The sequence below is a fragment of the Brachyhypopomus gauderio genome, unplaced genomic scaffold (assembly GCF_052324685.1).
Source record: "Brachyhypopomus gauderio isolate BG-103 unplaced genomic scaffold, BGAUD_0.2 sc151, whole genome shotgun sequence".
Lineage (NCBI taxonomy): Eukaryota > Metazoa > Chordata > Actinopteri > Gymnotiformes > Hypopomidae > Brachyhypopomus > Brachyhypopomus gauderio.
This window is the reverse complement of record NW_027506972.1, coordinates 18,458-32,500: the sequence shown is the minus strand read 5'-3', so window position 1 is coordinate 32,500 and position 14,043 is coordinate 18,458. Positions and strand designations below refer to the sequence as shown.

The window sequence follows — 14,043 nt, the reverse complement described above, 5'->3', positions numbered from 1 at the left end:
CATGGTGTAGTAGGTGTAGTAGTGGTCATGGTGTAGTAGGTGTAGTAGTGGTCATGGTGTAGTAGTGGTCATGGTGTAGGAGTGGTCATGGTGTAGGAGTGGTCATGGTGTAGTAGTGGTCATGGTGTAGTAGGTGTAGTAGTGGTCATGGTGTAGTAGTGGTCATGGTGTAGTAGGTGTAGTAGTGGCCATGGTGTAGTAGTGGTCATGGTGTAGTAGGTGTAGTAGTGGTCATGGTGTAGTAGGTGTAGTAGTGGCCATGGTGTAGTAGTGGTCATGGTGTAGTAGGTGTAGTAGTGGCCATGGTGTAGTAGTGGTCATGGTGTAGTAGTGGCCATGGTGTAGTAGGTGTAGTAGTGGCCATGGTGTAGTAGTGGTCATGGTGTAGTAGGTGTAGTAGTGGTCATGGTGTAGTAGGTGTAGTAGTGGCCATGGTGTAGTAGTGGTCATGGTGTAGTAGGTGTAGTAGTGGCCATGGTGTAGTAGTGGTCATGGTGTAGTAGTGGTCATGGTGTAGTAGGTGTAGGAGTGGTCATGGTGTAGTAGTGGTCATGGTGTAGGAGTGGTCATGGTGTAGTAGGTGTAGTAGTGGTCATGGTGTAGTAGGTGTAGTAGTGGTCATGGTGTAGGAGTGGTCATGGTGTAGGAATGGTCATGGTGTAGTAGGTGTAGTAGTGGTCATGGTGTAGTAGTGGTCATGGTGTAGTAGGTGTAGGAGTGGTCATGGTGTAGTAGTGGTCATGGTGTAGTAGGTGTAGTAGTGGTCATGGTGTAGGAGTGGTCATGGTGTAGTAGGTGTAGTAGTGGTCATGGTGTAGTAGTGGTCATGGTGTAGTAGGTGTAGTAGTGGTCATGGTGTAGGAGTGGTCATGGTGTAGTAGGTGTAGTAGCGGTCATGGTGTAATAGTGGTCATAGTGTAGTAGGTGTATTAGTAGTCATGGTGTAGTAGTGGTCATGGTGTAGTAGGTGTAGTAGTGGTCATGGTGTAGGAGTGGTCATGGTGTAGGAGTGGTCATGGTGTAGGAGTGGTCATGGTGTAGTAGTGGTCATGGTGTAGTAGGTGTAGTAGTGGTCATGGTGTAGTAGTGGTCATGGTGTAGTAGGTGTAGTAGTGGTCATGGTGTAGTAGTGGTCATGGTGTAGTAGGTGTAGTAGTGGCCATGGTGTAGTAGTGGTCATGGTGTAGTAGGTGTAGTAGTGGTCATGGTGTAGTAGGTGTAGTAGTGGCCATGGTGTAGTAGTGGTCATGGTGTAGTAGTGGCCATGGTGTAGTAGTGGTCATGGTGTAGTAGGTGTAGTAGTGGTCATGGTGTAGTAGGTGTAGTAGTGGTCATGGTGTAGTAGTGGTCATGGTGTAATAGGTGTAGGAGTGGTCATGGTGTAGTAGTGGTCATGGTGTAGGAGTGGTCATGGTGTAGTAGTGGTCATGGTGTAGTAGGTGTAGTAGTGGTCATGGTGTAGGAGTGGTCATGGTGTAGTAGGTGTAGTAGTGGTCATGGTGTAGTAGTGGTCATGGTGTAGTAGGTGTAGTAGTGGCCATGGTGTAGTAGTGGCCATGGTGTAGTAGTGGTCATGGTGTAGTAGGTGTAGGAGTGGTCATGGTGTAATAGGTGTAGTAGTGGTCATGGTGTAGGAGTGGTCATGGTGTAGTAGTGGTCATGGTGTAGTAGGTGTAGTAGTGGTCATGGCGTAGTAGTGGTCATGGTGTAGTAGGTGTAGTAGTGGTCATGGTGTAGGAGTGGTCATGGTGTAGGAGTGGTCATGGTGTAGTAGTGGTCATGGTGTAGTAGATGTAGTAGTGGTCATGGTGTAGGAGTGGTCATGGTGTAGTAGGTGTAGTAGTGGTCATTGTGTAATAGGTGTAGGAGTGGTCATGGTGTAGTAGTGGTCATGGTGTAGTAGGTGTAGTAGTGGTCATGGTGTAGTAGTGGTCATGGTGTAGTAGGTGTAGTAGTGGTCATGGTGTAGTAGTGGTCATGGTGTAGTAGGTGTAGGAGTGGTCATGGTGTAGTAGTGGTCATTTTGTAGGAGTGGTCATGGTGTAGGAGTGGTCATGATGTATTTGTGGTCATGGTGTAGTAGGTGTAGTAGTGGTCATGGTGTAATAGGTGTAGGAGTGGTCATGGTGTAGTAGTGGTCATGGTGTAGTAGGTGTAGTAGTGGTCATGGTGTAGGAGTGGTCATGGTGTAGTAGTGGTCATGGTGTAGTAGGTGTAGGAGTGGTCATGGTGTAGTAGTGGTCATGGTGTAGTAGGTGTAGTAGTGGTCATGGTGTAATAAGTGTAGTAGTGGTCATGGTGTAGTAGGTGTAGTAGTGGTCATGGTGTAGTAGTGGTCATGGTGTAGGAGTGGTCATGGTGTAGTAGTGGTCATGGTGTAGTAGGTGTAGTAGTGGTCATGGTGTAATAAGTGTAGTAGTGGTCATGGTGTAGTAGGTGTAGTAGTGGTCATGGTGTAGTAGTGGTCATTGTGTAATAGGTGTAGGAGTGGTCATGGTGTAGTAGTGGTCATGGTGTAGTAGGTGTAGTAGTGGTCATTGTGTAATAGGTGTAGGAGTGGTCATGGTGTAATAGTGGTCATGGTGTAATAGGTGTAGTAGTGGTCATGGTGTAATAGGTGTAGTAGTGGTCATGGTGTAGTAGTGGTCATGGTGTAATAGGTGTAGGAGTGGTCATGGTGTAATAGTGGTCATGGTGTAGGAGTGGTCATGGTGTAGTAGTGGTCATGGTGTAGTAGGTGTTGTAGTGGTCATGGTGTAGTAGTGGTCATGGTGTAGTAGTGGTCATGGTATAGTAGTGGTCATGGTGTAGTAGTGGTCATGGTGTAGTAGGTGTAGTAGTGGTCATGGTGTAGTAGGTGTAGGAGTGGTCATGGTGTAGTAGGTGTAGGAGTGGTCATGGTGTAGGAGTGGTCAAAGCCCTAAATGGAAACACCAGTGTTTGATGCCCCAGGCTGATGTCTTTGTTTAGTCTTTTAATGATTATTCTGTCCATTTGGTGTTGCTTTTACAATGACGCTCTATATGGTACAATTACACACAGAATAAGAAAGCACAATGTCCAGCATTAAACCTGGGCAGTCTAAAATGGCTGTGGGGATCAGCAGGAAGTATCTGATTGAAGGTCACATCAACATCTCTGGGATTGTGTTCAGAAGACTGGTGAAGAGTGAAATAGCATTAGATTTTAGGATTGATTACGTCACAAATTACGTGAAAATATTTGGGGTTACAGTGATGGATTGTGCACTGTAAAAAAGAAAAAAGAGGTGGTTTTTGGTGATTTTTAAAAGATTTTAGTCTTTTTTGTAATTGTAAATTTGCATATTGATTTTTTACAAGTTTTTTGTAAGTCACTCCCTCTCCATCTCTCTCTCTCTCCTTCGTACCCTTTTCCCTCTTTTTCTCTATCCTGTTGTGTCTTACGAGTCATATATTCTCTTTTAGGCCTTTCTTTTGTTCTTTGTCTCTTTTGTTACTGCTTTGAGGCCCTCATCTCTGGGAGTTGATCTCTCCGTCTCTGGTAATTTCTCTCTCTGGTAGTTTCTTTCTCTGTATCTGGTAGATTCTGTATCTGGTAGTTTCTCTCTCTCTGTTTCTCTTTGGTAGTTTCTCTCTCTCTCTCTGTCTCTAGTAGTTTCTCTCTCTGTCTCTGGTAGTTTCTCTCTGTCTCTGGCAGTTTCTCTCTCTCTGTTTCTCTCTGTCTCTGGTAGTTTCTGTGTCTCTGTTTCTCTCTGTCTCTGGTAGTTTCTCTCTCTGTCTCTGTTTCTCTCTGTCTCTGGTAGTTTCTCTCTCTGTCTCTGTTTCTCTCTGTCTCTGGTAGTTTCTCTCTCTGTCTCTGTTTCTCTCTGTCTCTGGTAGTTTCTCTTTCTGTCACACACTTTCTCTCACACTCTCTCTCTTCTTCTTTCTCTCCTACAATGATCTGAAAAAGGGAGTGAGATATTTGTCTGCATGTTGGCAAGGTTGCTCAGCAAAATGTGTGTGCGTCAGGGAGGAAGAGAGAGACACAGAGTTGGTGCATATATGCCTGGGCATATATATATATATATATATATATGTGTGTGTGTGTGTGTGTGTGCGTGTATGTCTGTGTGTGTGTGTGTGTGTATGTCTGTGTGTGTGTGTATGTGTGTATGTCTGTGTGTGTGTGTATGTGTGTATGTCTGTGTGTGTGTGTGTGTGTATGTTTATGTTAAAGAGGGTTTTACTGTGGGTGACTTCATGGCCTCATCTCATGAGGTCAAATTGAGCATTGAATGAAGGCTCACATTTCTCAGAGTGGTGTGTGTGTGTGTGTGTGTTTGGCTGGAATATTACATTTGTTATGGGGTGCGGGCGGGTGCCAGTAAAATGTCTCATCCTGGTTTCAGAATGAGGTGATCACTGGGTGCTGAATTCCAATCAGCAGTATGTTATCAGGGTTAAACTCTGAAAAACCCTGGGTCCTGTCTTTGGGGTGTGTAGAGTGGAGAATAGCCTTGGTGTAAGTGTGTGTGTGTGTGTGTGTGTGTAGTGTAGAACAGTATTACTTGGTGTGTGTTACTTGCATTACAGCGTTACTTGGTGTGTATGTGTTACTTGTATTACAGCATTGGTGTGTGTGTCTGTGTTGCATTACTTGGTATGTTACCTGGGGCTCCATTGCGTTCCTTGGCAGGATAGTTTCCCATGATGCAAATCTGTTGATGTCTTCCCTGTGAGGTCAAACATGTTACTGGTTTCCCAGAGAATTTACAACAGAGTCAGTAACCCTGACATGTAATTTGTCACAAGGCTGGAGGAAGTTTCTGGAAGCGTTGAAGGACATGTCTCGAATCTATGTGTGTCAAGTGTTAAAAATGTTCAAAAACAGTGGTTTCAGTATAATGATACGGATTTAAACAATGTGGTGTTAAAACACACTGGCAGCTTTAGGGAAAACAGGGAAGGAAGATTTGTGTGCGTTTGATTAAGTTAAACTAATCTATTAAACTATTTAACTATAAGTTAAACAGATAACACATTAACTAACCAAATCCCAGACTTTTTCTCCCTCTATTACAAGCATGGACACGCACAGACACAGTACACAGTTCGTAAGTTTAACCCAGATATGATTCATCCTTATCAGGAACACTGATCATTTTCTATTGAATCAGTATCTCTGTGTCCAAGTTCTCTCTCCACGTCGGGCTCAGGGTTCGCTGAGGGAATGTTGGTGATGTTGCTACACGACCACTCGTGTTGTGGTTGGGGGGGGCGTGTCAGTGGGAGTGGGAGGGGTCTGAATGCGGAAGGAAGCATGCTGCCAGCCTTTCTGGGGGAGATTTGAATGAGACTGGCTGAATTTGCATAGAGATGCAAAGGTGGACGACCACGTTTGAACACTGACCCACTCCTGGACGCAGCCACTGACAGACGAACACTGACTCACAGTTAATGCTGATCTACAATCAGCTACCCACAATCAAATATTAATTTCATGCGTTCTAAAATAATTAAAAGGCTGCCTAGCATGATGGACTGGACTAAAGTGTCTTGGACTGCACAAGTATCAGACAATTAGGCTGAAATCGATCCTGTCAGTTAAACTACATATTCAGAATGTTAATGTGTTTGTGCCTTAAAATATCAAAGTTCCTGTCAGACAAGTCTTGTAGACGGTTCCTTGGCGATGCCCAGCCCAGCCGTGCCGTTAAAAACACTCCGACTCGCTGCAGGGGTGGGGAGTCTGATCACAACCACAGTCATGCTAAAAACATTTCAAAAAGACATCCGATATGGTTTATGAGCAGCACTGGCTGAAACTCCAAATATCCAACATATCCAACATTATCTCCCATTTAGCACTGATCAATAGCACTAACTAACAAACAAATAATAACAAATAAGGAAACAAAGACATGAGCATATGAATGAACGAGCACCGAGAGGGCCACGCGCCAGGCAGCCCAGCTCGGGCACGAGCAGGAGGGGGTGCGCGCTCCCGTGCTGCAGGGCTGAAGTGTCGCAACTTCAAGCACAAACACACTTAAAACTTAATGAGCTGAAGCAGCTACGTGTGCGCAGGAAAACCAGTAAACGCATAACAGCCTCATGCAACGAAACCTTTGATTTTAGTGCCCACTTTGTGACAAAGTGTGTTTCTTATATATAGTCCAACATACAGTAACTGGGAAGCAATAAATGACAGAACCTCTTTTAACCAAAACGGAGTGTGGCCCATAATATAAAATTTAAGCAGAACATTTATAAAAGGTCAAAATGAGATAACGCCTCTTTAATAACGCACACATACGCCTAACTTAAGTCATAAAACAAGTTCATTACTAACCTTTTCGAGGAGGTATCCAACCAGTTTCTACACGCGTCTGTCTGCGGACGTCCAGCGCGCATCTCCAGTTGAACTGCAGCCCAGTCGGAACCGCCCCGTGGGTGTCCGGCTCACTCGGGCCCGCCGCGCACTGCAGCTGCTCGGCGGAGAGTTGTGAACACTTCTGAGGGGAGAGAGCGGGTTGTAATCTCGCCTGAAGTGCAGGAGTGAAATTTGTTGCCGTGCGCCCTCATTAGGGGATGAGGGAAACCACAGGATGGAGGAGGGAAGCTCTCACACCCGGCAGAACCTTCACCACGGACCGGGTCGGCCTTAGCGAAAATTACACCTTCTGATGGCAAAACTAAATGGACTAGAAGCACAGTTACTGTATGTTGGTCTTTCTCCGACCTGTACTGAAGACGCCGGTGTCGTGCTCACGTTTCGTGCTCACTTTGCTTCATTTCTACCTTCACGTGAAACTCTTAAAAATTGAGCTATTAATGTAGTTGTCAACAGAGGGCGCAGTTGCATTAGAATGGACTGTGTCGACTGCGCATGTGCGGTAAAGGTACCAGACTACAGACGATTAGAAATACCCACGACCAGTCTTCGCGTAAGTAACAAGACACACACTTGAGTAATGAATTTCTGTCTTGAACCTTTTTTTATTGTTGTATTTTTGACAGCACACAAGGAAAGCATACAACAACCTATTTGGAAAAAAGAAATGAAAAAAAGTAATGAAATTTTACACTGGGATGCTTTTCAGAAAATCTCCTACATTAAGGTGCTTTGTGTTTGTCCCTTTGCCACGAGAGAGAGAGAGAGAGAGGGGGGGGGATGTAGAAGAGGAGGGGAGGAATAGAGAGAGACAGAGAGAAGTGGAATACAGGTTCATTCAACAGACTATAAAAATGAGATGAATTTGGTTTGTTTAAATCACCAGTGTGCAACCCATAAAGTGAACAAAGTGTTCTCTGTACAGGCAGCCTACATAAACGACTGTCACTTCTTTAGAAAGAAATCCCATAATCCTCGTCTCTGTCATGCTTAAGCGCTCTCAGTATGGGTCTGTGCATTGAGTTCTTCTGGCCACCAGCACATCAGGCACTGACTGGTACTCAATTTCAGGCACTGACTGGTGCTCAATTTCAGGCACTGACTGGTACTCAATTTCAGGCACTGACTGGTACTCAATTTCAGGCACTGACTGGTGCTCTGTGCAATTTCATTTTCATACAGTGCTGGAGTGACCAAAAAGCAATAATGTTTACCACTGCGTTTCATTATACCATGCCCTATTATATCCTCAGGGATCTGACCATTCAACGCATCTGTTCTTGACCTGACCTGACCTGACCTGAGTGCCCCCTACACACATGAAAAATCAGATTGGAGTAACTGTTGACAAAGACATAGTTCATAAAATAAGATATGATAAGACCTACACTGGAGAAATGTGTATGTATCTAAAATGTTTCTATGACTAAAAACAACACAGATTCTTTGCTGGGAATCTCTTTTTCATCTAGAACTTAAAGCCTCAGGGCTGAAAAAAGGCAAACTGTAACTAGAACCAGCCTCGTTAAGAAAATCTTCCCACACAGAGTGATCATAGCTCTGGTGTGACCCTGTCACAGTAAGGTATGCATTCATCAAAACATGTGTTGATGGGAAATACCTGATGTGTTGAGTTTGAGTTCATGTCACTTTGGAAGTGCTTTGGTCTGCTCTGTACACACACCGTGTTCTGCGGACTCGTTTAAGCACTCAGGGACCTCTTGACCTCCGCTAGCCAGTTGTGTTTCAGCCTCACCTGTGATTGGTCAAGTACTCATGCATATTCAGTAGGTACGCTACTCAGCAGGGTGTTAAAAAAAGAAACATTGGCTCAATACTACTGAACAAACACTCGACTGGTCCATTCAACTCAAATGGATTTGAAGAGCCCTCACTAAAGAATCCAGGACCATGAGCAAAACCAGGGTAAAGGCAGGGGGCGGAACTCTGGGGAGCAAGGGGCGAGGCCCTAAGGAGCAAGGGGCGGGGCCCTAGGGAGCAGGGGTTGTGACTAACAAATATTTATTAGATGTTACTGAGTGAATCGTTCTAGTCAGTCTTAACACCAGGATGTTTGGAAATGCATCACAGTGTTCTGTCCAACTGTCGACGACACCTGCCTGGTGTACTTGACCAGGTGGGGGCGCTGTTCCCTGCACCACTGAGGTGGAAACAGTCATTGAGAGCTGTAATTCCACATCCTGACACCACTGGCAATGCATCCAGCAGTCAGGCCTCATCTTCATGGCCTGGGGGTGTGTGTGTATGAGTGTGTGTATGAGTGTGTGTGTGTGAGTGTGTGGCTATACATAAATACACTCTGTCTTACTTTAGCAGTGGATATACTTCAGTGCAAAACAAGACATCTATTTTTGTGAATATTGGACAAGGATATGCATTGTCATATCAGAGACTCAGCAGTAAATCACAGGCGGTTAAGTGCTGCTCCCGCTGCTGAGGTGAATCCTGTAAGCGCTCCGTCAGTGGGGGGACGACGTGTTCTTGAGAAAACAATGATGCATTCAGATGCAGATTCAGCGACATGCAGAGGTGTGAAAACCCAGAGGAGGAGAAGCATTTGAAGACATGGCTGTGTGGGAGGAGGTGTGTGTGTGTGTGTGTGTGTGTGTGTGTGTGTGGCATAGTGAGTGTCTCTTCACGTATGTGTCTCCTCACGTGTGTGTGTCTCCACACGTGTGTGTCTCCTCACATGCTCGAACAATAGCTGTCCCTAAATTCCTCCACAGCTTTTATAAATGCGGCACTAATCAGTCCTGACAGCAATCAAATGCAGCTGTTCCTGCTCTCAGACCCAAATGTACTTGTGGACTTTGTAATCACAGCTGCTTGGCTCCGCCCATCTGCCGTTTGAGTCCTGGGTAAAGGGGTTTTGGAAAACCAACCCCTCCAGACCTCAACCGTTGTGGTCCCTGAATATGATGACATACAGCTGTTATGTTGACATACAGCTCCGATGCCCTGATACATTTCACGTGCTCCCACGATTCACACCTAGACGAACATTAAACAGCAAACAAGGTCGCCACTAGTGTGGAAGAGAAGGTACCTCAGACAGGAAGAAGAGGTGCGTTTACAGGACCTCAGACAGGAAGAAGAGGTGTGTTTACAGGACCTCAGACAGGAAGAAGAGGTGCGTTTACAGGACCTCAGACAGGAAGAAGAGGTGCGTTTACAGGACCTCAGACAGGAAGAAGAGGTGCGTTTACAGGACCTCAGACAGGAAGAAGAGGTGCGTTTACAGGACCTCAGACAGGAAGAAGAGGTGTGTTTACAGGACCTCAGACAGGAAGAAGAGGTGTGTTTACAGGACCTCAGACAGGAAGAAGAGGTGCGTTTACAGGACCTCAGACAGGAAGAAGAGGTGTTTTTACAGGACCTCAGACAGGAAGAAGAGGTGCGTTTACAGGACCTCAGACAGGAAGAAGAGGTGTGTTTACAGGACCTCAGACAGGAAGAAGAGGTGTGTTTACAGGACCTCAGACATGAAGAAGAGGTGCGTTTACAGGACCTCAGACAGGAAGAAGAGGTGTTTTTACAGGACCTCAGACAGGAAGAAGAGGTGCGTTTACAGGACCTCAGACAGGAAGCAGGAGTTCAGAGGGAGCAGATGATGTCATCTCAGGTGATGTCATGGCATTGTTTGTTTGTAATGTTTACTCCGATAGAGGAAGTATTGGGGCAGCCATGGTCCTGTGGTAGGGAACTGGTCTTGTGACCAGAGGGTTGTGGGTTTGATTCCCAGACCCGAGGCCATGACTGAAGTGCCCTTGAGCAAGGCACCTAACCCCAACTGCTCCCCGGGTGCCGGGCTAGGGCTGCCCACCGCTCTGGGCAGTTGTGCACCACAGCCCCCTAGTAATCACTACTGTGTGTGTGTGTGTGTTCTATCTGCACAGATGGGTAAAAAGCGGAGGACAAATTTTGATTGGTGAAAAAAAAAATCACAATTGACAAATATGGCACATTTACATTATTATTTTATTGTTCAGCTCTGTGTCTCTTCTGTACCTGTAGTCTCTGCGTAAGCTGTTTCAATGCAAACATGACAGTCTGGAAGTTTACAACAGATGAATACAAATACCTGAAGAAATTGGTACATTTCAGACTGAGGTCCCAAGATCTAAATCATTTTGTGTAACAACTAGACTTTTTGTGTGATTTTTGTCCTAGTGCTATGTCCTAGACCTAGTGTAGAGAATTTATACAAACACAACAGGAAAACAAAATGTCCATGAATATTCAAATACTAATTGGTGATTATCTAACTCACATATTCAAATACTAACTGGTGGTTAGCTAACTCACATATTCACATACTAACTGGTGGTTAGCTAAATCACATATTCAAATACTATCTGGTGGTTAGCTAACTCACATATTCAAATACTAACTGGTGGTTAGCTAAATCACATATTCAAATACTAACTGGTGGTTAGCTAACTCACAGAGCTGCAGGTAGCGTGCATACCCAGGTCTCCAGTAGGGAGGGAGTCCTGCAGTATCTAGAATGCTTCTGTAGTCAATGTGATGTCTGTAGTCTCTCTAACTCAGGCCAGGACTTCAGGGTTCCCCTGAGAGAGCTTCCCTGAAGATACACCTTAGTTGTGTGTCTATGTGAGGGCCACAGACTTATTTCCTTGTTATGCTAACTCACTGTGTATATCACCTGAGAGTAGAAGAAGAAAGTTCCTGACAGCCTTGGATTTGGGTTAGTGTTAGGGGTTAGGTGTTAGGGGTTAGGGTTGTGATCCATGGTCACAGTTGTGGAGGGGAATTGTGGGGGTGTAGTTGTGAGAAAAGCTGGCTGAGCTGGTGATGGTGGCATTCACGTGCTCCAGGGGTAAATCTCAGCTAGCAGAGCCCAGGACACAGCAGGACAAGGTGAAGCAGGGACAGGGAGGTCATCTGAACTGCTCTGAAGAGTTGAGCGTCTGTCAGCAGGCAGAGAGGTTGGAAAGCGTCTGGGCAGCGGTGGGTCACAGAGGCAGCAGTGAAGACAGGTCAGAGCAGACCACACGACTGAGGCCGTGAACGTGGCTGTGACTGAATAGCACAGAAGAACAGAGGTCAGCCACGTTTGACTTTGAGTGGCTCCGCCAGTCGCACGGAAGTGGGCGGGGACCGTACTGCGTGCAGGTGTTGGGCTGGTCCCATCACACAGTCACACCTGTAAACATCACTTTCTTGCCTCATAGAGAAACCTCTGCTCTGCAGTAATGTGTCCGGAAGCAGCTGGTGCACAGATCAGATTCTGTTTTGTATGCTGCTCCCTCATTCCTGCCCAGACGTCGAATCCCCCCAAGACTGAGGCTTCGCCATTGGGTTTTAATATAACATAGTACAGCCTCTCCGCTCTTGGTCTAATACTTCCCATTTCCTGAGCTCTGCTTCTGCATGCTAATACCCTGGGCTCCGAGGGCGGGGCCTCCAGTCATTCACACTCCCAGCTCTGAAGTTCTCCTTTGGGGTGTTAATATACTTGTATCTGGGTCGTCGCCTGGGACACTGATAAGACCTGAAATGAGGACTGAGTGTAGACTGTCCTTCACAGAAAATGCTAAGTGCTGAAATGTGCCATGTAACAGTGCAGACTATCCATTAAACACATTAACGTACTTTACAGGTTAGGACCGATATCTTGAAACCTTTTATTTGTTTTCTGTGAAGCCAGTGAAGATTGTGCAGGACGGGGTGAAGTAAAACACGTCAGAAGTAAAAATAAATGCTAAACTTGTAAATGGCTTTAGAAATGCCTTAATTGAAGATGTGAATATGTAAATGACTCGTAAGGCATTAATCCCTAATGTGATATTTCAGTTTAGGTCTTGTAGCTTTCATGGGTTGGAGATTGGTGGTGAGGGGTTATTAGTGAAACTCACGGTTCTCTGTCTCCTTACCAAAATGTCCCATGCAATTACATACAGACACATTTAAGACAATGTAGCCTAGTGACCGATTGCATTTATTCTTCCTGATTCTTAGAACGACCTCAATATATTCAAGCCAAGGGTGGATATTGTACCAGTTTGCCATAACTGAATTCTCTGGCCACCCAGAGCCGGGCCTTTAATAGACCACGGGTGCTTGTGCACGCTGTAGACCAGTTGATGTTTCCCGGTGTACTATAGTGAGTCCACGAAGCCGAGCCCCTCAGTCAGCATATCGATTGTGTGAAATTCAAAGGCAACTAATTAGACTGTACCGGCTGAAGTCTGCAGTTTGTTTAGCTCCAACAGTCAGGAGGGAGTGTCACTGACAGTTGAAGCATGAAGTAGATTTAATGATAAAAAAACAGGTATAGATCAGAGGAAGGAGTATTTGTGTAATAAGCTCCCCAAGACAGGTGAATTAATAAAAGCAAAACAAGCCATGTAAAGAGGCTGGTTTCAGTCTGTTGTTCAGATGAACTATTTTAAGTCTGGTCCTCTTCTGACTCCAATAGCACTTTTTCATAATAGCAGTCATGGTGCACGAGTAAAAGTAACAGCCCTGCGCGAAATGTCTACCGAGCTCACGGATGAAACGGACCCAACCGAGCGAGCGGTTTATAAACGGCGAGCGGAGGGAAAGTGAGTGAAGGAGACCAGAACAGCTGCAGATACACCAGCGAACAGAGATCAGGGTTCATTAAAACACACGTGACAGAAATGCACATTGTGCTGGAAAAACCAGACATGAAAACAATCAAGTCCTTTTTTAAACTGGAAATTGAGATTTGGGGAGCAGAGCATCTGTGTGTTCCAGCACAAAGTGAGTGATATTCAGACCCGGTAAAAATGGCATCCTCCTTGAACAACACAAACATTGAAGCCCCTTCTCCAAACACAGCCTCACCGTTTGCTTTAGAGTTCAAAATAACATGAATATTATAAATGTCAAAATATGAGGTAGATGAAGTTAATTTTTAATTTGTGCATAATCACAAGACTGATGGCAGTAGCGCTATTCTAGGCACAACAAACCACAAAGGGTCGGAGAGGCCTGAGCGTCCTGCTAATGTCCAGGAGCTCAGCTAGGGTTAGGGCTAACCCTAGCTCGGCGTCTCTGCGTCTCCCTGCCACGTCCTCAGCCTGCTACCATTTACCTGTTCAGCAGGTGTGTACTTACAGTCAACAGGCCTTGTAATGGACTCCATCCTTGAGCTCAGTGACAGCTGCTATACACATTTAGACGCAAGGCTGTATGATCGTTTTCTTACTTTTTAATTGCTTTTTGTCATGTGTGTTAGTATGATCATGATGGTAACGTCTTAAAAAAAAACAAACAGTAATGAACCGTTGCTTTTGTCAGCAAGAAACAGCCATGACGACTGGATTACGTCTGAGCCATCACTGCCTGTTCTGACCATTACTACAAGTTCTTCTTCAGAGATCAGAGCGGAGCAGACCAGAGCTCAGAAAGTCTGTTCTGATCCAACGGAAATAGCAGAACTGCCTTACTTGTAAATGATTCTTTATTAGTAGGACTTCGTAGGACTTCAGATCAAGAAATGTCAGGTCCGAGAACATGTGTGTGATGCTGTAATCTTGCAGTTTGATGTAACCTGCATGTCGTCACTGACTACGTGGATGTATCACTATTCGTAGTACGGACTTGTTCAGGCACCTGAGGGGTCACGGAACCCAAATGGGGACGAGTTGACCGTCACCAACACAGAAAGACCAT

At 45.4% G+C, this 14,043-nt stretch overlaps 1 protein-coding gene across 1 annotated transcript in view; it reads right to left on the bottom strand.

Annotated features, from left to right (window-relative positions):
• LOC143500451 (cytospin-A) overlaps window positions 1-6,728 on the bottom strand; it is a 27,569-nt gene extending 20,841 nt beyond the window's left edge. Inside the window, exons 1-2 of the mRNA XM_076994556.1 lie at window positions 6,316-6,728; window positions 4,633-4,696 (exon numbers count right to left, since the gene is read on the bottom strand). Coding sequence (XP_076850671.1) covers window positions 4,633-4,672 — 40 coding nt within the window. The 5' untranslated portion in view covers window positions 4,673-4,696; window positions 6,316-6,728. The remainder of the gene's footprint in view (window positions 1-4,632; window positions 4,697-6,315) is intronic.
• Between the last annotated feature and the right edge of the window lie 7,315 nt (window positions 6,729-14,043).